This window comes from Paramacrobiotus metropolitanus, unplaced genomic scaffold (genome assembly GCF_019649055.1).
Source record: "Paramacrobiotus metropolitanus isolate TYO unplaced genomic scaffold, Prichtersi_v1.0 Parri_scaffold0000031, whole genome shotgun sequence".
In the NCBI taxonomy this organism is placed as follows: Eukaryota; Metazoa; Tardigrada; class Eutardigrada; order Parachela; family Macrobiotidae; genus Paramacrobiotus; species Paramacrobiotus metropolitanus.
In genome coordinates this window covers 421,517-441,114 of record NW_026570251.1, presented here as the reverse complement: position 1 = coordinate 441,114, position 19,598 = coordinate 421,517, and the positions used below count along the sequence as shown (strand labels likewise).

Sequence of the window (19,598 nt, the reverse complement as noted above, 5' to 3'; positions counted from 1 at the left end):
CAGGCCCGATTTTGCTTTCGAGAGAATCGAAAGCGGAACGTTCTAATCATGTTGAGAAAACTGTGGAGTTTGTGATCAGCACAGTCGAGATATGTCGTGGGTACAATACTCCTCCCGGATGTGATGGATTGGAAGCGGACGATCCACAAATGATTCTCTTCCATGCCGAAAAGGGAAAATTCAGCTTTATGCTGCTGCTACCGGCGACGAATAATGATCCAATAAGTAGCTTGGAAAAAGCCTTGACCATTGAAAAATTGTTAGAGTGGCGGCGGAAGAGCACTGAGAACCTATAATACGTTATTATACCGAAGCTCAGAATTAATATAGGACGCGAATCCTCAGCCAGTAACGAAAAGACACTATTATTCCCAAATTCTGCCGCAAAGTTTGAAGACGACCGACCACTGGCTTGTGTCAGTCAATTTTCAAATTTCCTAAGTATGGTCACAATGCCCATTCGTGTGACGGACATTTTTATCGCTCAGCTGATTGTTTTTCCAGATTTGGGCGAAAACGGTATCAATGCAATGCAGGCCCCATATCGCGACATACAGTATAGTCTCCTGCAAACTGAGCCGCAGTTTGTGGCGAATCGTCCGTTCTTGATGATTATTTGGGACGAAATGGCCGACATTCCCATCTTCATCGGTCGCATCACGGGCCCGACTGGTGCCGCTATCCAAATATCATCACCGTACTGCGACAGTCCGCCGCAAAGTTTGTGACCGTAATCTGTTGTGTACAGAATGAAGCAGAAACCCAGAACACTTACTGAACTGAGGACTCTAAATTGACTTGCCAAATGCGGGCTGTGCAGTCGGTCGACCGTCTACCACTGGACGAAGCACACACCGGAAATTATCCTGCTGTTCAGTAGTAGTACAGAGTGAAACACGCGGAGTGCTGATGAAAACAACACGGATTCAAAACAATTTCAGTATTAGCAACATCAGATTAATGGAAAACTACTCATATGCGTTCCTCTGTGCCAGTCTATGGTATACCTATATGTGTAGTGTATCTGTTTTATCTGCACATACCTCCTTGTACCCGTGCATGTACTTCCTTGTGTTTGCATCTGGTTCAACAAAAATTAACATTGATTAACGAAATGAATTCCCTTATTGCAAAAGAACTCGCGGTACTTCACAAAAAAATTCGACCTTTATTGCGATTTCGCACTATTCGTTTTAATACATCAAACTCGGTTGGGCTTTTAAATGAGCCGTTTTTTGGTGGACAAGCCGTTTTTTTTTCTATAAAATAATAGCAACAAAGTAAACGCCAACCCATCCCATTCCTGTCCAGAGGAAAGCAATATTTCTCCACAGAATATTCATTTTTTCGGTAAATTTTTTTCATGTTTTATCTTTTATTTTCAAGAATCAATGAATCATAATGAAATTATTGAAATAATTATGCTAAACCAACGGCATTTCTCGTACATCGCGTATTGCAACACAGCTCATAATGCTTTGCAATGACTCTGGTAACAGCCAGGCCCGCGCTGGGGTTTTTTGGTAGGGGGGGGGGGGCGGAATGCCGCCGGGGGGCGGCGTTTTGGCTAGAATTCGCCGGGGTGGCGGCCAGAAACTGGTGGGGGCGGAGGGGTGCGGAAGGGGGGCGCCATACTTTAAATTCGCCCCCCGGCGGTCAAAAACCGAAAAATCGCCGTCCCCCCCGGCGGCCAAAAATCGAAAAAAGGGGGGCGGCCGCCCCCACCGCCCCCCTCCAACGCGGGCCTGGCAACAGCCAATAGGGTAAGTGACATATTGCGGAATTACTCGCACTTGTTAAACTGACTAAAATGCTTTACTTTATTATGAACTTGTACAAGCCAATGCCATTGGCTAAAATCATTCGGCTGTAAAAACAAAGAGTAACTGGAAAATCCGTCGTGCAATTAACCAGAAAAGCGCAGTAAATTTTGCATTAAAAAAAGCAGATTGAGGGCGGCAATCCAGACTACGTCACTTTGGCCGGTTTTGATTCGCAGCAGGATGTTGTACAACGGTCGCCGAGGCTGCGCGTTTAAAGGACTGTTGCGGATTCGAGTTTCCAGAAATACACTGTCGTCTGCGACTGGGCGGCTGCATTTTGAAAAGGGAATTGATTTCCTTACGAAAATCCCGGCTTAGAAAGAAGAACGTTGCCTATGCAAAACAAAAACCAGTTAAGCAGGCTACAAGGGAAAGCAGCTATAAGGAAACGTAATTTACGGTTTCCATTTTGCAGTTAAAGTAAAGCAGTTTTTAAAAAATGCTTTGGATAAATGCAAAAGTTACTCTGTAATTCAACACGATCTTCGCGTGGGTGTTAAGAAAAGACATCCCTGTGACTATGGCTGTAACGGTCACTGTAACCGAATCAGTTTATTCCATGGGAGAGACGCCAGAAAGAGAGCAGTGTTGCGTCCAGCATTAAAATGTAGGTCTGGCATCTCATGTACATGTATTTCTCCCGGCAACTGCTTCGATACCGTTCGCCAACAGATCACTTATACATCACATCACCAATGAATCTGATTTTTTTGAGAACTACTTTAGTTGCAAAAGTAAAAGTTCACTAAAAAACTGCAGCACTTTTCACCTTAGTCTAGCATATTTTGCATTAATTATTGCTCAGTTGACCGAAATTTGACGAACTGGTACGTAACACGCCACGTAAGAAGCAGGTGTTCCGTAATTTAACCCGTAAAGTATGAGTGATTTGTTGGTGAGTGGTCCACGAAGTAAGCACATTTTTTTTTTTGACGAACCAGAGCCGTGCTTACGAAGCGCTGCTTTCGGTTGATTTATTTACGGCTGCGCTGAGAGCTTGACTTCTGAAAATATCATTCTGAAGTGACACTGCTTTTGACAGTTTAGGTTTTATTGGTTTGCCAATGCACGAGAGAAAATCTGAAATAACTCAAAAATAAGAAATCAAAGGGAGCATGTGCCGCTACCTGGTACCAAATTAAATTCGGGTACAAATGCTGAAACTTTCGCTTTCGTGCTCTCAAAAACACATTTTTTTGCATTGTATCACGGCAGGCACATTTTTTTGCATTGTACGAGTATCAAGGCACCACTGATTTGCATGCACTGGTGTTCCAAGTTCCAACATTTTTTTCAAATTTTAGATTCATTTTCGAAATTTTTGAATTCATTTTATAATTTCGAAAACGTGGTGAAACCCTCGTTCGGTGTAAATACGACCTTCATAATGTGCAGTTCGTACTGTGAATTTTTGTGCAAAACTGAAAGATCGGTCTATAAGGAGATTCTAGTACACCTCCGTGGGTCTAAACTTTTGGAATTTTATTTTACCGGTAAATCTCCAACCGGATGTTGCGCGCACACACGGCTTTCACGCCAATTTGTACGAGTACAAATGATTTGGCTATAGAATTGATAAATAATGCAAAAAAGTGTTCTGAATTGCGTGAAAGCGAAAGTTTTAGCTTATGTACGGTATGTACCCGAATTCGGTACCATGTACCGCCACACGTACTTAGCTTGCGTACTTAGCTTCCCAGAATACATGTATACTGTGTACCGCCACATGTATTTAACCTGCGATACGTACATGCCAAAAAATGCCGTGTACCGGCACCTGTATTCAACTTGCGATACATGCCAAATAGTACCTTGTACAGGCACATGTATTTATCGTGCGATATATCCAAAAAAAGTTCGCTACGGCTTCGTCCAGAATCACTTGGAGCAGATGATAAACGTATACAGTTATTTAGTAAATATTATTCACTTGCCGTACGTATCTTTAGCAATACTCTCAAACTACCTAGTACCTACCGGTGTTGCCAGCTGACCGGCATGAAACACCAAGCGGAACCAGGGTGACAGCAAAGGATCCGCACTGGCACTCACACCATGTATGGTCTTCAGTACGGGAAAGATAAGGAAGGCTGCGGTGTGCACCGTGGCGTTGATGAACAAAATTTTGGCCAACCGGATTCGGTGTCTCCCAAAATTTCTTTCTTGTACGATTACAAGGGCAACCGTCACGGCCTGTTCCTTTATCCGCTGTTTTAACAGCCTGAAGGCGATTATCAAATACAGCACTCCAGTGAGCCCTAGTGGGACATACGTCCCAAAAATCTGTTTCAGCGTAAACTGCACACTGGGTAGGGGACGGCACTTTCGCGGGAGATCCAGTGGCATAACCAGATCAGGTAGTATGTACATGTAGATATGGCATAAAATCGCAATCAACCAAATTGCAACGATCTGGGTGAGTTGGAACCGCTTGGATGTCCAACGCTTGTACTGTCGTGACGATGTTGTTCTTACGGCCAGGAAACGGTTCAGGGCCAGTACGAACTGACCCCACATGGACACGACTACCGTCACATTGAACAAAAATGTCTGGTGCAAACAAAATGCTCTGTCGGAGAGCGCGGAGTTTCTGCTAGATTCGTCGATGTAGAGGCCGATAGTGACAGCCGGCAGATGGAAACCAATCTGCTGGATCTCCGCGACGGCCTGATTAATAATGAGGTAGCGCGAGCCTTCGAAGAGAGAGGGTTGCCGGATGAGCACCAGAAGAAGTAGGCAAAAAAGCACAAATCCAGTGATACACACGACTAAGCTCACAACAAGAAACGCGATCAGTTCCGAGCGATAAACAGCAAGCACAGATTCCCGCTGCGTAATCGAGATGGTCGCGTTCACAAACGTTACGTTGGTTACGTTGATTGCTCTAAAGATACAACTTACATTTAGTACTCGTATCATTTTTAACAAGATTTCCAGTTGTAACTGAAATAAGTGAAATGTGCCCTGTGAAAAAGGTAAGTATTATGCGGCAGTCCCTTCGAGTAAACGGCGTGTACCGTTTAGCTACCGGCAGTCTGCGCTAGCGATGATACGCGACACTGACGAAGGGGGCGGACACGTGCAGTGCACGCGACTTGCATAATTGTGTTCAACCTGTTTCTTTGTTTTTTCCGAACGTACTAACTTTTGTCTCTGATTGCATTTACTTTTTCCCAAGTGCTATCAGCAACGAATAAAAAAAATTTATTGCAGTAGTAAAATCTTTCATCAGATTTTGCGGCTTGTATCTTTTGGCTACCGACAATACGGGGTAGTCATGTTATTCGATACTGGCGATACAAGGCGCCCACATAATGGGCTGCGTTATTCAGCAGGTTTCTATTGAATGGAAGACGCCAAAGGTTTTTGCGTAGGCGAGGCATGTAAGCCATGCATTGCTGGTAAAAGATCTTGGTTAAGGCTAGAGTCCAGACAAATAACGGAGTCAGTGAACACCGCTGGCGCTTTCGATACACGATGCGCATAAACTCCGCGCACAGTTGCCATACGACGAAACGTAATCCCAAAAATTAAATGTCTACGAAATTATCGACCGCAGCTCCACTGCTGTGGCAAAGAGTAAACGTTGCACTGGACCTTGCTAGTGGCACTGTGAATGACAGGGCGCGCGATAAAACCTGGAGGCCGTGGCATCTCGCAAGCGAAATAAGGCGGCAGACGCCACATAAAATGGCATCTGCCATATTATGCCAACTGCCCAGGCGGGTTGCAAACATTGTGAGGTAACCGCGTTCGGAAATTGCAAATGCACCTGTACATTAATACAGCAGCATAAACAAGTACATCAATAATACAAGTATATCAGCACCAAATGCCCATTTGGTATGCATGACACTTGCTGCCTACCCTAGTCGTTCTGGCATATTAATATGCCATATTAATTGCATAAAAACATAAATTGGTTTAACTTTTAACGGTGTGTCAAGTAGTACTAGTATACTCCGGAGCGGTCTTTGGGTGGCACTTCATGATTCTGTAACTTACCACCACTTCGGTGTGAGGTTTTTCGAAAGAATACTCACCTGAAACAAGTTTGCACCTTAATGTCAGCTTTGTAGAATAACAACAAAGTTTAAGATGGTTATTTTACCGCTTACCCGTTAGTCGTCACTAACTACATGTTTTTAATATTGCAAATTAAGGGAAATGGCCCGGTACACGGTATCAAAAATGGGATACATACACTAAAAATTGCGCTTTCCCGCATTGCGCTCATTGTTCTGAACAACGTTTGCGCGCGCAACATCCGGTTGCCGAGATATTGCGTACTAAAATGGGTGAAAAGTTTAAATGCATTGTTGTGCACCAAAAGTCTGGTTATTACCCGATCTTCTTGAAACTCTGGTATAAACGACATATGGAAATAATGTCGAAAGTGAACCAATTTCAGGTTCATTGCATTTTCCGATAATTTTGAAATGAATTTCAGAAAATTTAAAATTTAATTTAAAATCTGGAAAAAATGGTATGGATCTGATATTGTTCACTTTCACCTTTATGGCCATGTGTCTTTTGTAGCAGAGTTTCAAAAAGATCGGGTAATAACCAGACTTTTGATACACAACAATGCATTTGAAATTTACGTCTGTTTTAATACGCCCGCTACCTCGGCAACCGGATGTTGCGCGCGCAAACGGTTTTCACAACAATGTATACAAATCATTTAGCTTTAGAATGACATAAAGTAATACAAAAAAGTAACGCTTTAGTGTATAGATCCCATTTTTGATACCATGTACCGGGCCATTTCCTTAAGGCAATTACATAACCAATTGCTTTCCGCAACATCCAAAGAGGACATCCAACGCGGGAACGCGGCCTCAGTCATGGGAACAGCACCAGCATCGGCTAACTTAGACGAAATATTCTGCGTGATTAGGCCGCCCATTTCCGTAATCAATTGAGCTGTGTATTCAGTACAAATCTTTCACTTTTATAGAAAATTTGTGACAAATACTCATGTACTTTGAAAATTAAAAGCATAATATTGTAAAAAAGCTTATAGGAGAGATAGTCAGAAGCAGCTTACAACGGTTGAAAGCATAACTATTACTAGTACTCTAGCTAATCTGCGCTTTAATTTAAGTCAAGTGACCCGCTATACGGTACCTAATAGGCTTATTCGTGCACATGCGCGAAAACTTTCGTACACTTCAAAATAATCTCACTTTTGCGTTTAATAATTTTGCGTTTAATAATTTTTTTGCGTAATCTCACGAAGTTTGTACATAAAGTTTCACGGATACGATACAGTAATTATAAGTTTCTAACGCTTGAGTTGTAACGATTTCAGTAAGTACATGTACATACTAATCGTAAGTATGTTTGTAGCGTATACGCATCACAGAGTTATTACAGTACCATACCGGTCATACCGCACAAAATTCTTATAAGTGCGCGGTTGATAAGGTACTGCACAGTACACAGATGCGCTACATGCCATACATTTGAATAATAATCTGGTTACTGAGATTATACATTGATGTAAAATCCTAAAACAATTATAAAATTAATAGAGATTATTTGGATGCAAAACGTAGCCGGTGTGATAATATACTAGTAATCAGTTATAACTTGTTGTTGTTACTTCCACAGAAACATTTTAGTGCCAATTCTCTAAATGTTACTAAGCCCGATACGGAGATAGACCACTACCAACTTGTAGAGTACGGTCCAAGTTGTTACACAATTTACACAATAAATAAAGCACCGATTAACAGAAACGTTGGGGCAGAATAACCTGCGGCTCTGTATAACGTGCACAAACCGTTTAATAATAAACTAATTTATTTATACCCACGCTTTCCCTCGTATGGTATCTTTCAGACTTCTTTTGGTCTAATATCGCGCTGCCGGCTGCAGAATGTGTGTGCAATACCGGGTTACAATGTGAAGACTCGATATAATTTTAACATGTGGGTGCACACCTTAGCAGGCTCTAAATCCCTTTGCCCAACGCGGCCACGTTGCATTTGGTCGCTCATCCCTCACCTCCGGCAGGTTGCAGCAGACACCGGTAAAGCGTTATCGCAACTTTATGGATCGAACAGCCTATGATGCAACTCTCGGCGAAAGTAAAGCGATGGTGGTTCTTTTTTAAATATTTTCATTTCTGAAATCCTTGTCTAGTATCCACTTCAAATGTATGATGGAGAGTAGAGAAGTCCGAGGTGGGTGCACGAAACAAACAGCGGTGCTCCGGGAATAATTTAGCCATTGACTGCCCAGTGAAATATACAGATACAGAGTGCTGCTGAAAACAACAGCAATCCAAAACAATTTGATTATTATTTTGTAGGAAAAAAGTGCAATTATTTTTATGGGTACATCGGTGTATAGCAGTACGTGCACATACTTCCTTATATTTGTATAATACGTCGAAGTGCTCTTCGACCTTCTGTTCTTGTCTGATCTGGTTTAGTACTATAATACGAACTGAACTACGATAGATAATGTACTTAGTTTAATGAGAATCGGCATTTTATAAAGCTTCCCATCTTCAGATCATCTTTACATAATTTAGGGTTGACCGGTAAAAATTGGTACTAATATTTAGTTGAGCGGTCATTCGACGCAGAAAATTGACCACACGTTGGATAGGGAGTTTGATGCACTGCAGTGCATCAAACTCCCTATCCAACGTGTGGTCAGCTAGCTCCAATTAAACAGCTGTTTAATTTGCGCGAATCCTACATAAGCTGCCCGTACTCTACCGTGACACCGTGCTATCATCGTATAATTTGGCTCTAATTTGCGCAGGTATAACAACATGTACTATCCCAAGCAGTTGCCAAACTATGTAAACATCTTTCAGTAAGTATTAAAAAGGGCAATTACTATGCTGCTATTTCTATATAAATTATGTGTGAATATTTGAATCAATTGTAATTTGTTATTGCTGCTTTGGTAGAGTAATCATCATGTGATTATGCCCGATGCCGAGATTGAGCAATTTTCAATCGTAGTGTACGGTCTGAATTTATTTAAGACTAATACTCTGCAGCCGCAGGTTAATTAAACTAATTTCTTTATACCCACTTTTTCCTGGTTTTACATTGCAATAACAACTTTTCATGGCCTGTATAATTCCCTTGTATACTGTTCTATTGCCTCTAAAAATTAGTTGAAACTTGCTCCTATATCGCCCTGGTAGCGACGTTGGAAATCGTTCTTACGATGCCAATTTACAATGATGTGCATAAGCTGCAAATGCCGCATGCTGAAAGTATCCGTATATATCGATCTCTTCGTGCCGCTAATGTACATCCATAAACCGCGTGGCAAGTCGTTTTATTCCTAGCCAGTTTGTGAGGGTGTGTAGCTACAAGCTTGCGATCAGTCTCTGTCAGAGACTGATCCGAGTGATCAAACGCTCAAAAACTCTGATATACTAGTATGATTTTTGCAGTCAGTCTACTGGGTTTCTTACGTTGGTAAGAACTACCGATTCTATCTGAGCAGCTAGCTTCAAATTATTTTGTCTCGCGTTGCAAATATTCAGCTTAATAATACCTTCAAATTTTTAATGGTTAAACGATAATCATTATTAAATTAAAATATCTCTTTTTGTCTGACAAAACACCCCAACAACGCAGGGGACTTGGATTTGGGATAGCATGGGGAAATTTATGGAGTTGATCAAGGGCTGCTTGGGACGCGCGCCACCAACCCCGCCTCCGCGGCGGAGAAAGGATTCGTTCAAATACTTTACGACCGACTTTAGTGTTAATCCGGCAAGCCGCTGGGCTGTGGCCGTGTTTCAGACTGTCGTCGACAGTGCGAGCGCCCCTGATGTGAATATCGTCATCAGTCCGAATTTGGCAGAAATCATTCTGACGAGACTGCTTCTTGGGCCCAACAGCACGCTGAAATCTACGCTGTTAGAGGCAGTTTACAATAACAGAGGAGAGTTTTCAGAGATACCTAAAGATGGGGAATCCGCAACTACGTTCGGTTCGTTCGAGTGTTTTAATGTCGCGTTTTCTGACGACCGTTGCTGTTCCAGTTCTCGGCCAGAAAAGACAATTCAATGCTCAGTAAACGCTGGACTTGTAAAAGAGCCAGCTGATGAATCTTTTGCTGAAGGGCCCGCGACACTGAACCGGATCTGCGGAGGAAAGATTGACGGAAAATCCGTTTTTTCTTTGGTGCACATTATGCGTGAGACGCGGCGGATTCTTATTAATCCTGCCGAGTTTTCTTGTCGGTGGGATTTTGCGTTTGACGAAACCAAAAGTGGAACGTTCTACTGCCCGAATAATGTTGAGAAAACCGTGGAGTTTTTGATGAACATGACCGCCATATGTAATAAATTTAATACACATCCCGGAAGTGATGGATCGGAAGCGAATGATCCAAAGATGATTATCTTCCACGCCAATAGGGGAAAATTCAGTATTATGCTGCTGTTACCGGCGACGATTGATCATCACATAAGCAGCTTGGAAAACGCGTTGACTATAGAAAAATTGTTAGAGTGGCGGCGAAAGAGCGATGGAAACCTTGCGCACGTTATTGTACCAAAGCTCCGAATCAACACTGGATGCGGATTCGCACCCGGTAACGAAATAACACTGTCAACCACAGATTCTGCCGCAAAGTTTGAGGATCGGCCACTGGAGTGTGCCAGTCAGTCCAAAATTATTTTAAGTAAGATTACGGTGGACACTCGTGTGATGTTCACTTTTATAACACAACCCCTTGGTTTTTCAGATATGGACGAAAATGGTATCAATGCCACGCAAGCCCCATATCGCAACTTGCAGTATGATCTCCTGTTACATCAGCCTGAGTTCGTGGCAAATCGTCCGTTCTTGCTGATTATTTGGGACGAAATGGTCAACGTTCCCGTCTTCATCGGTCGCATCACGGACCCAACTGGTGCGGCTACCCAAATGCCATTACCGTGCTTCGACTGCCTGCCGCAAAGTGGTGTTCAGAATCAATAAGAAAGCTGAAACACTTAGTCGACTACGTGGGACGGATACGGTAAATGGGGCTTCCATATCCAAGCTGAACGGATTAAACAGCTTATCACCCAGTTACCGGTGAAAGAAAGCAACCGCAGTTCTTTTTTGAAAATAATAAGGTATCCGCCTATGGGAAGTGAGGACGAGGCAACCTCCGTGCCACCGGTAATAATCCAGATATTCACTGCACATTGAAGTGTGCAACCAATTCATAACAACTTCATTGTTTGAAGAGAAAAGTATGATTACTTGGTATCGTTTGAACATCTACAGGATCTGTACTTGCATGTGTACTTTGTATGTATGTGCACAGAATTACTAGTACGCGTATTTTCCTTGGTACTTGTGCCTATTGGCTAGCTAGAGATAAACCAGCATTTTACTGTACATGGAAGGTAACGCTAAAAATGTCCTACTTCTGTATCTCATCCCTCGTTTATGAGCTGTTTTCGGGAGCGTGGGTGCGGCATCCGTGTAATTTGTAAATAACAGTCCCCTGCTTTCACGATGCTGTTAAATTATTATTTTTGTGACAACTTAAAGACAGTCCCAGGAGAATTTTACCGATAGCTTAATTTGTAGTGCATTGTCGTATTCCAAATTTCCAAATCCCGATGTGTCAGTGTACGATAGCGCAGTCTGCTTTCTGCAGACAAATAAAATGCAGAACATCTGTTCATCTCTGTACATACTTTTATACTGTTCATATCTGCTCATGATACGAGTATTGCTGCTCATATTATCGTATTACTCATAATCGTATTGCTGATCTTAATACTGCTCCCATTATAACTGCTGATTAAACTGCTCATATCTGCTCATATCTATACGTAATACATATTACTCTGTAGGTCAGCTTAACACAACACTTGTACTCTGGGCATAAAGTGTTATCAATTTTTACCGACCGTAGCGAGACACAAATTGTTGCCCTACTGTCGGTACAAATTGTTATGTCTTGCGATCATGGTTAAAGAGAAAGCGCATGCAGATTTGCATTGTAATTTTTCCACACGCTAAACTTGCCGTTGACCAATATAAGTTGATTTCACTCTTCAGTTTCTCCCAGATGCAAGCGGTATCAAAGCAGTGCACAAAGTTCTAACGGTCAAAAATAACAGAGTTGGTCAAGGCAGTCGATCCTACGACGATATTGATCCTGGTGAATATCGTCGATTTTTCGGGGGATTGGGAAGTTCCGTTCAAGGAGCATGACACAGAAATCGGAACGTTTTATTGTCCGAATAATGTTGTGCGGACCGTGGAATTTACGGAAAACAGGTATGCTTTCGTTCGATCGTACAACGTTTTGCATCATCAGGATAACGTCGAAGTCGGAGACCCACATCTGATTATCCTCAACGTCATCGACAAAAAATTCAGTGTTATGCTCCTTCTGCCAACGGGAAACACTGGCGGCATAGCTGGTCTGGAGAAAATGCTGACCGCTGAAAAACTATTGACCTGGCGGCAGAAAAGTGTCGAAGGTAATTTACATATCATTATACCGAAATTCACAATTCGTTGCGGTGTTGACATGATCCCGGCCGCTAAAGCGATGGGTTTGCATGAAATGTTCGTGTTTTCCGGGACCAACTTTGAACGCATGTTTGAGGACGATGGAGGACCGAAGAAGGTCGACCAGTTCCGGCAGGAAGTGGTCATTGGTAAGATTGTCACGCGCTTGTGAAATCTTGTTTCTGCCAACAGAACAGTTAAAACACTGTATTTGTTTTCAGCGTTGGATGAGTGTGGTGTGAAGGCTTCTGCGGCCACGTTCTGCGAGATCGGATATAAAAGTTGCTGGCTGTCGCGGCCAGATTTCAATGCCAACCGTCCGTTTCTGGTGATCATCTGGAACGAAATTGCCAACGTTCCCGTTTTTATCGGCCGCATCATGGATCCCAGCTGCAGTGGTGCCTAGCAAAAGCGAACTTGTAATTGCAGAAATTCGTATTTTTGAAGATGGTTTATTGAAGTAAAGGCAGGAAGTCAAATGTTTCGGCCGTTACCCTGGTACGAACCAATGCAATAAGCAATGTACTTCCTTTAACGAGCAACGGTAGTTCATCGTTATGGCTTTCCATGCTCCAAGAGTTTTAATAAATTTTCAGCAGTGCCCATTTTTCATGATATTAGCAGCAGTTTTAACCGAACATTAATATTGTTGAGTTTTGCATTTTATATTATTTCATGCACCGATCAGATATACCTGTGTTGATAAAAAACAGTCGCTGTCGTTGTAAAAAAAACGGTGTCTCCAAATTAATACTCGTCTTCTTCGGACTGATAGTAGTTTATGAAGCAGTTTTTATTTTTTAAACTGTTCTTTGAGTCGATGTACTACAGCGGTCACACTTTGCAATTTATGTAATTAATAAATTTTTCTATATATGGTTATTTCCATTGTGAACAGCCCTTTTTGCACTGATTCCGATCATTAGTATCATAAAATTAGCCTTTATAATTCATTGCCGACGAGGACGCCGTTTATTTTTATGGTGTTTTTTTGTAGGGATTATGAATTTTCCGATCTGAGCAGTTCAGTCGGTTTGGCATTTTCTGACCTGAAGAAACTACATAATTTATTCCGTATTATTCGGAGTTATTAATTTTAGGACCGTAAATGCTAATTAATCACTGTCCTTACTTTTGCTCGGACAGTATCGAAAGGTCAGCCCATTTGACGATTACTACGGTCAGTTTTTTTACAGCTGCTTTCAAATGACTGTAAACGAGCGTTCTTACTCCTAAGTCATGTTTTTGAGCACCTTAAATTGTTAACGATTTTTTGAAATGAAGCCATCCACTATCAGCATCGTTTGTGTTATTGCTGCTAACTGGCTAGTGAGCGGCTGTTTTAATTTTGTAGAAGTAAAAGTTTAAACCTTTTAATTTGCTGATCTAAAAAGGTGCCAGTTTAAATTTACTGACTTTTTTATATAAATTCTGGACAAATTAAACGATTCATGCCCAAGTAAGCGCACACGCATCGCCGATTGTATGGTTGCGTATACTTTATACAAAAGGGGAAAACGACCAAATTCGACACATTTAGTAGAGTGAGCGCGAGAATTATAACCTGTATACTGACAAATCGCGTTTTTTTCGCGGTTTAAGCTGGAAGAGAACTTTTACAACAGCTTTCAGTTAAAAAAAAATAGATTTGGAGATTTAATTTTACCAGCACCTATGAGGCAGTATGCCGGGGCAGTGCGCGGTGAATATTGGTTAGCATAATATACCGAGTTTACTGACTTGGCAGTACCGTACAATGGCAGCTTTTAATTGACACAAGCAAACGTGCAGTGACTACAATCGTATTGCATGAATGACCTCACATGCATATAGCTACTTAGTCTCTTTCATACGCTATAATCTGTCTAAGCATTCAGTGAACTTGAACTTGATAAAATTTTAAAAGTGGGTGCTTGAGAATTCATCATAACCAAAGAGATTTGCGGCATATTGTTTTCAACTCCACTGATAGTTTGTTTCTGAACTTTACTGAGTATAGCAATCGTGCTAGGGGGCACTTACGGCATTTAACAGTAGCATCACTCCGCCAATTAATCTCCGTTGCTGCGATTGATGTGACTGCGTGAGAACGGGCACAATTTTCATTCACAGCCGATGCCGACAATATCGATAAGCTACGCCGGCATCGATGATTATTAGTGTACAATGTCTGGTCCTGCTCATCAGATTCGGTGTCAAACTGCTGTGCAAAATGATTATCGTTGTAGCAAACTGACAGAACCGCTCACCAAACAAATGATTCACTGGCAATCTGTCCAAAAGAACAGTTTTTCCAACTTTTTTATATCTGTTACTAAGAAATGTCAAGTCGCTACCATCTAAATTTATATCTTACCCGGGCGGTATTAATTATATGTATCAGCCTAATAATTGTTACTCCCGTTTTGGGTACTCTTCGCTATTATGGAACATACCTGGCATTCGGATCTGTAAGTTATCGGCATTTATTTCCTGTTTCAAAAGTTTCCCGTACGAAAGTAACTTTCCTCGTTTGGCATTAAATCACCAAATCTGGCAAGCAACATATTGCATATGCACAAATACACAGAAGTATAAAGTATATACATGTAATTACACTCGTATATAATAATTACACGAGTATATAATTACACTCGTGTATGAAACTTAGGATTTATAACAAGATCTTTTGTACAGTTTCTCAATATGATTCCTGTAAAACATATACGTGTGACTGCGATATTAAAAAAACTCCTATGTATTCGAAAACCACATGGTTTCATTTGATTTAAAAATTGCACAAACTGCATGATTGACAAGCATGAATGACAAGCATGGTTGACAAGCAGCACAAGAAAAATTTTTATAGCTCTGTATGCCTTGGTAACGACGTGTTACGCAATTTTCCAGGGGGATACGATGATACAAACTTTCCGTGCGCATTCGGGAAAGGTTCACCCAGGTGGGAGTCGCTCGATCACTAATATTCAAGGTTTTATATTGAATACTGGTTTAAAGTTAACAATCAACTCTTTATAGAACGAAAGTGGCATGTGGAATGTCTTGATGGAGAAGCTATTGTCGGAATACAGTAAGTTCAACGAAAAAATCTTTTAACTACAATGTAATATGATAATCGTGCCTACATACCTTTAGTACCGGCAATGCGATAATTAAAACAACTCTATGGTAACTGGAACAGTATTTTTTCTGAGATTAATCTCTGTGTTATTTTATTTTGGCAAAACACTGTGTCAGTCGTTATTCATTAACAGGACTAATAAAGACTTTTTGATAAGAGTTTGCTGTATGCTTACTTTTTAACAAAATAACTTACTGAACTATAATTATTCAGGGTGACGACTACAGACTTCTGTCATCAGTAATGTAGTGATATTTCATAATTCCCAGTTCCAAAAACAAATCTTTTAGGCTGCAGTTAAGCTTTCTATTTACGTGTCTGTTGTTACGATTTACTGCACACAACTAAGCCGAAATCTTGCCATCTATTATTAATTTTTTCTTTTCAGGGATTTTGTCAGCGACTTCAAGGTATGAGTAATCAATCGACTCACTTCAAAACTTTACCGGCACGGTACTCCACTTATCTGTACGTCATATACGAGTACTGCTGAACACGCTTGCCTACAGATATTGTCAGCCGTATGGTGCAAATTTATGTTTCCATTCAAACCGCCCACAACCGGAATGTACCCTTTTTATCCAATGTGAGAGCGCAATATTTTTTTTTGTTCGCATAGCACACAACGTTTTTTATGCAGATGCTTCCTGAGAAATTACACGGTCCAGTTTTTTTGCTTCAATCCTCAGCACATGCACCTCTCTGTGAATTCATTTATTACAGGCAAGAAGCAGTGTCGGAGCTTTATAGCTTTTCTTTTGGTGTAGCTTGATTGGCCATGTTTCTGATGGACTTATTTTTGCAGGATTCTGGGACGATGATGCCCAGTTTCTGGTGTCCCGAGCGGGGCAGGATGGTACTCAGCTGTATAAGTGTTGCAAAGTGCCACCGGGATATTACATCGATTACCAGAGCTGCTACTAGTACGTCACAACTTACAGTCTATTTACAAATCAATAATTAATACCAGTTTTAATTCCGTAAAGGTCAGACCCCAGCAGTAGGCCAACGTTAGTGGATAAATTAAATTTTTTAAAAGTTAGAAAAAAATGCAATCTGTTATACTCTGTACGCATAATAAATCACTAAACGTGCTCATTTTCAGTATGCCAACGCATGACCAGTACTGGGAGTACTACGTAAGTATTATCGCACACCATATCTGGTGACCTTTGTTCCGTGTTACACGTTCCGGCTTTTCAGGATGCTCAAAACAACATCATCGTATACTGTGCCACCGGCTATATCTTGACGGGCTTATCGAAAAAGATCAACCCATACGATAAAGAGGCAATGTTTGACCTTTCTAACAGCCGTGATTTGTTGAATGCCCGGTCACTGATGTAACGAATAAATTGATAATATTTAGTAATTAGTAGTGTTAATGGCAGTTTTAACTCAAAGAACTATTAGTGTACATCAGATCGCATTTTTCAAGGCTGATCTGTGTAAACGTGTACTGAAAGAAACAATCCGAAATTATTTTTTTTTAAATGTTGAAGTTCAGTTTTGTCCGAACCCGTAATCAGTTTTGAATTTTACAGTTTCATATAGAATGGATTCAGTGCTGTCGACTTGGTTTTGGTGGAGCTGGTAAATTTCCTCCGCCAGATCCAATGACAATTCGTGTGCAGCGCTCGGTCGACGCGGCCGAAGAAGACATCGACCTTTATCAGGACGCCCTAGCTTCCATTCAGATTCCAAAGAACTATTCCGAATTTTTCCGGCAACCGAGCAATAAATTGTTACCAGATTTGGACCGATGTGATGATGTCAGCACAACGGCACCTGTTACACTGTAAAATCTCGGCGCTTTTGTGCGACTAGGTAGCTGTCCCAACACACTCTGTTATTCGGTAGTGTACGTCTAGTACACCCTTTTCGAAAAAGTGTTAGTTTCCAATGAGCTATAATACCTGAAATTTTTTTTCTTTGGTATTTTCAAGCGTTCACAAGCTGGAATCGGCCATAATTATTGGTTTTGTGATCGGAAAGTTAATGCAGATGCCTGCCTAGACTGTTTGTTTACAACTATTCTAAAACTGGTTTTTTACTTGTTGAATGTTTGCCCGTTTCCATGGCTTACGTATACTGAATTCTATGATATTGATAAACCGGATTTCGTGGGTTATTGGTGATTTTAGACGAGTGATTTGTGACTCTATGGTGACTGCGGCCTGCAGAACTGCGGCAAGCCATGGGGAAATTTACAGAAATTATCAAAAATTGCTTAGAGCGCACGAAACTCAAACCCCCGAGGCGGACGCCAATCGAATTCCGACCCTTTACGACGGACTTCAATGTCACTTCGCGAAGCCGATTTGCTGTCTCCCTGTACCAGACTATCGCCGCGACGGCGAACGCGCCCGATGCCGGTATCTTTATCAATTTAGAATCGGGGGAAATCGTCATGACAAAGCGGATTCCGGATTTCGACGGCAATCTGCAGTCAACTCTAATAGAACTTTCTGGCCATGAGGAAGGTGATTTTTCGCAGATACCTAAACGTCAGGAGGCGTATAATCCCGTCAACGTTGCAAGTTTCGATGACAGTCGTTCTTCGGCTACTCAGTACGAGGAGACATCCGAATACGCAACAAATCTAGGATCGCAAAAATCTGCCGAAACACTTCCTTCAAAATGACTTCTTATCAGACTGAAGTGCGAAAGTCTACTGGAAAAATAACGAAGCTACTGCCTTGCTTTGAACCCGAAACGCCGGCGAATATTAGCGAATTTTTTGGTCGGTGGGAATTTCCGTTCGACAAAGCAGAGACAAAAACAGGGACGTTTTACTGTCCGAAAAACGTTGGGAAGAGCATGAAATTCATGCGGAACAAAGTTGCCGTCATTCGTCAGTTCAATCGCGGTGGCAAAGAACCCGAGACAGACGATCCGCAGATGGTTATCCTCAATATTGTCGAGGGAAAAATCAGCGTTTTGATAATATTGCCGGGGAAGGGTTCCGTGGGAGGAGACAGCTTGGAACAAGCGCTGACCATCGAAAAATTGCTACAGTGGCGACGGAAAAGCACAGCCGACGTTGCGTACATTGCTGTACCTAGGACCCAGGTTTAGTGTCTCTTGTGAAGGGAATTTGCCACCGGTTCCGGAAGCGTTGAGTCTGGACAAATAACACCGTCAGCCACAAATTCGGCCGATTTGTTGGAGGAACAAGCGAGACCGCTGTTTGTCAAGGAAATCCAATTCCAATGTGTCTTGGGTGAGGTTGCTTATGCGTTCGTGTGATCAGATTCGGTAGTGAACAGCACTTTTTAAAGCAATTCCTGTTGATGTTTGCAGAGCCGAACGAAGATGGTGTAGCAGCAGCTCCGGCTCCAAATTGCAACAAACGGTACATTAATTTCCATGATATCGATAAACCGGATTTCCTGGCGAATCGTCCGTTCTTGTTAGTGATCTGGAACGAAATGACCAATATTCCCGTCTGTATTGCTCGCATTACGCTTAGGGATTATATTGGCGAAACCGGGAAATAAGGTGCACCCCTCACCGTTGGCAGCCTCCACCTAGCATTCATGCATGGCCGCATGGATCTTGCTCCTTATACAGCTGAAGATTATTTTGGCTGGCTTATCTGCAAGCCTGTTTTACAATACACATGCGATATCAGCACTGTATGCTGATATGACAGTGTATGATGGTACTTGCATGAGAGCTGTACCATGTATGCCAGTGTATTCGGTTTATGCGTAAAGTTAAGTCAACTCATGGAGTAATACAGTTTTAATTATTTTGTGGGCATGTAAGTAAAACGTGAACAAATGCGACAGTAAAACGATTGATTAATATGTTCACTATTTGTCTGATCATGTATAAGTACTGCCACCAAAATTAATAACTTCCATGGGCGTACTAATACCACTTAAACAACAGCGGAAATTATGAGTGCCATGTCGGCTTATAACTTAGTTATAACATGTATCGTTTAGGTTCATGTAGCTGTGCATGTATCTGTATATATAATCGAAAAATTCATGTAACTGTACATGGATTCTGTACATGACTGCACATAAATATTAATTATTCGTGTATCTGTACACGAATCTGTATAAGTTTATGTATCTGTACATGTTTCTGTATAAGTTCGTGTATCTGTACATGTATAAGTTTTACACCACTGCA

General features: G+C 41.5%; 2 protein-coding genes across 6 annotated transcripts; both read left to right on the top strand.

The window, feature by feature from the left end:
- The first annotated feature begins 9,202 nt into the window (after window positions 1-9,202).
- Window positions 9,203-11,482, top strand: LOC129588804 (factor XIIa inhibitor-like). Its single transcript, XM_055483189.1, has 2 exons — window positions 9,203-10,493; window positions 10,557-11,482. Exons 1-2 carry the CDS (start codon window positions 9,461-9,463, stop codon window positions 10,790-10,792), a joined length of 1,269 nt encoding a protein of 422 aa, XP_055339164.1. The 5' UTR covers window positions 9,203-9,460; the 3' UTR covers window positions 10,793-11,482.
- A 250-nt stretch (window positions 11,483-11,732) lies between these two features.
- On the top strand, window positions 11,733-19,077 carry LOC129588807 (uncharacterized). Of its 5 annotated transcripts, none has more exons than XM_055483194.1 (12): window positions 11,733-12,480; window positions 12,553-12,750; window positions 15,221-15,272; window positions 15,350-15,401; window positions 15,841-15,862; window positions 15,962-16,038; window positions 16,093-16,175; window positions 16,258-16,375; window positions 16,558-16,591; window positions 16,656-16,742; window positions 16,997-18,675; window positions 18,756-19,077. In XM_055483194.1, exons 3-11 carry the CDS (start codon window positions 15,230-15,232, stop codon window positions 17,252-17,254), a joined length of 774 nt encoding a protein of 257 aa, XP_055339169.1. In that variant the 5' UTR covers window positions 11,733-12,480; window positions 12,553-12,750; window positions 15,221-15,229; the 3' UTR covers window positions 17,255-18,675; window positions 18,756-19,077. The 5 variants fall into 5 exon arrangements, with proteins under 5 accessions (XP_055339169.1, XP_055339170.1, XP_055339168.1 ...); XM_055483195.1 differs by having other exon boundaries at window positions 12,553-12,829; XM_055483193.1 differs by lacking the exons at window positions 11,733-12,480; window positions 12,553-12,750 and adding an exon at window positions 13,879-14,781 and having other exon boundaries at window positions 16,997-17,279; window positions 17,597-18,675.
- Window positions 19,078-19,598: the final 521 nt, after the last annotated feature.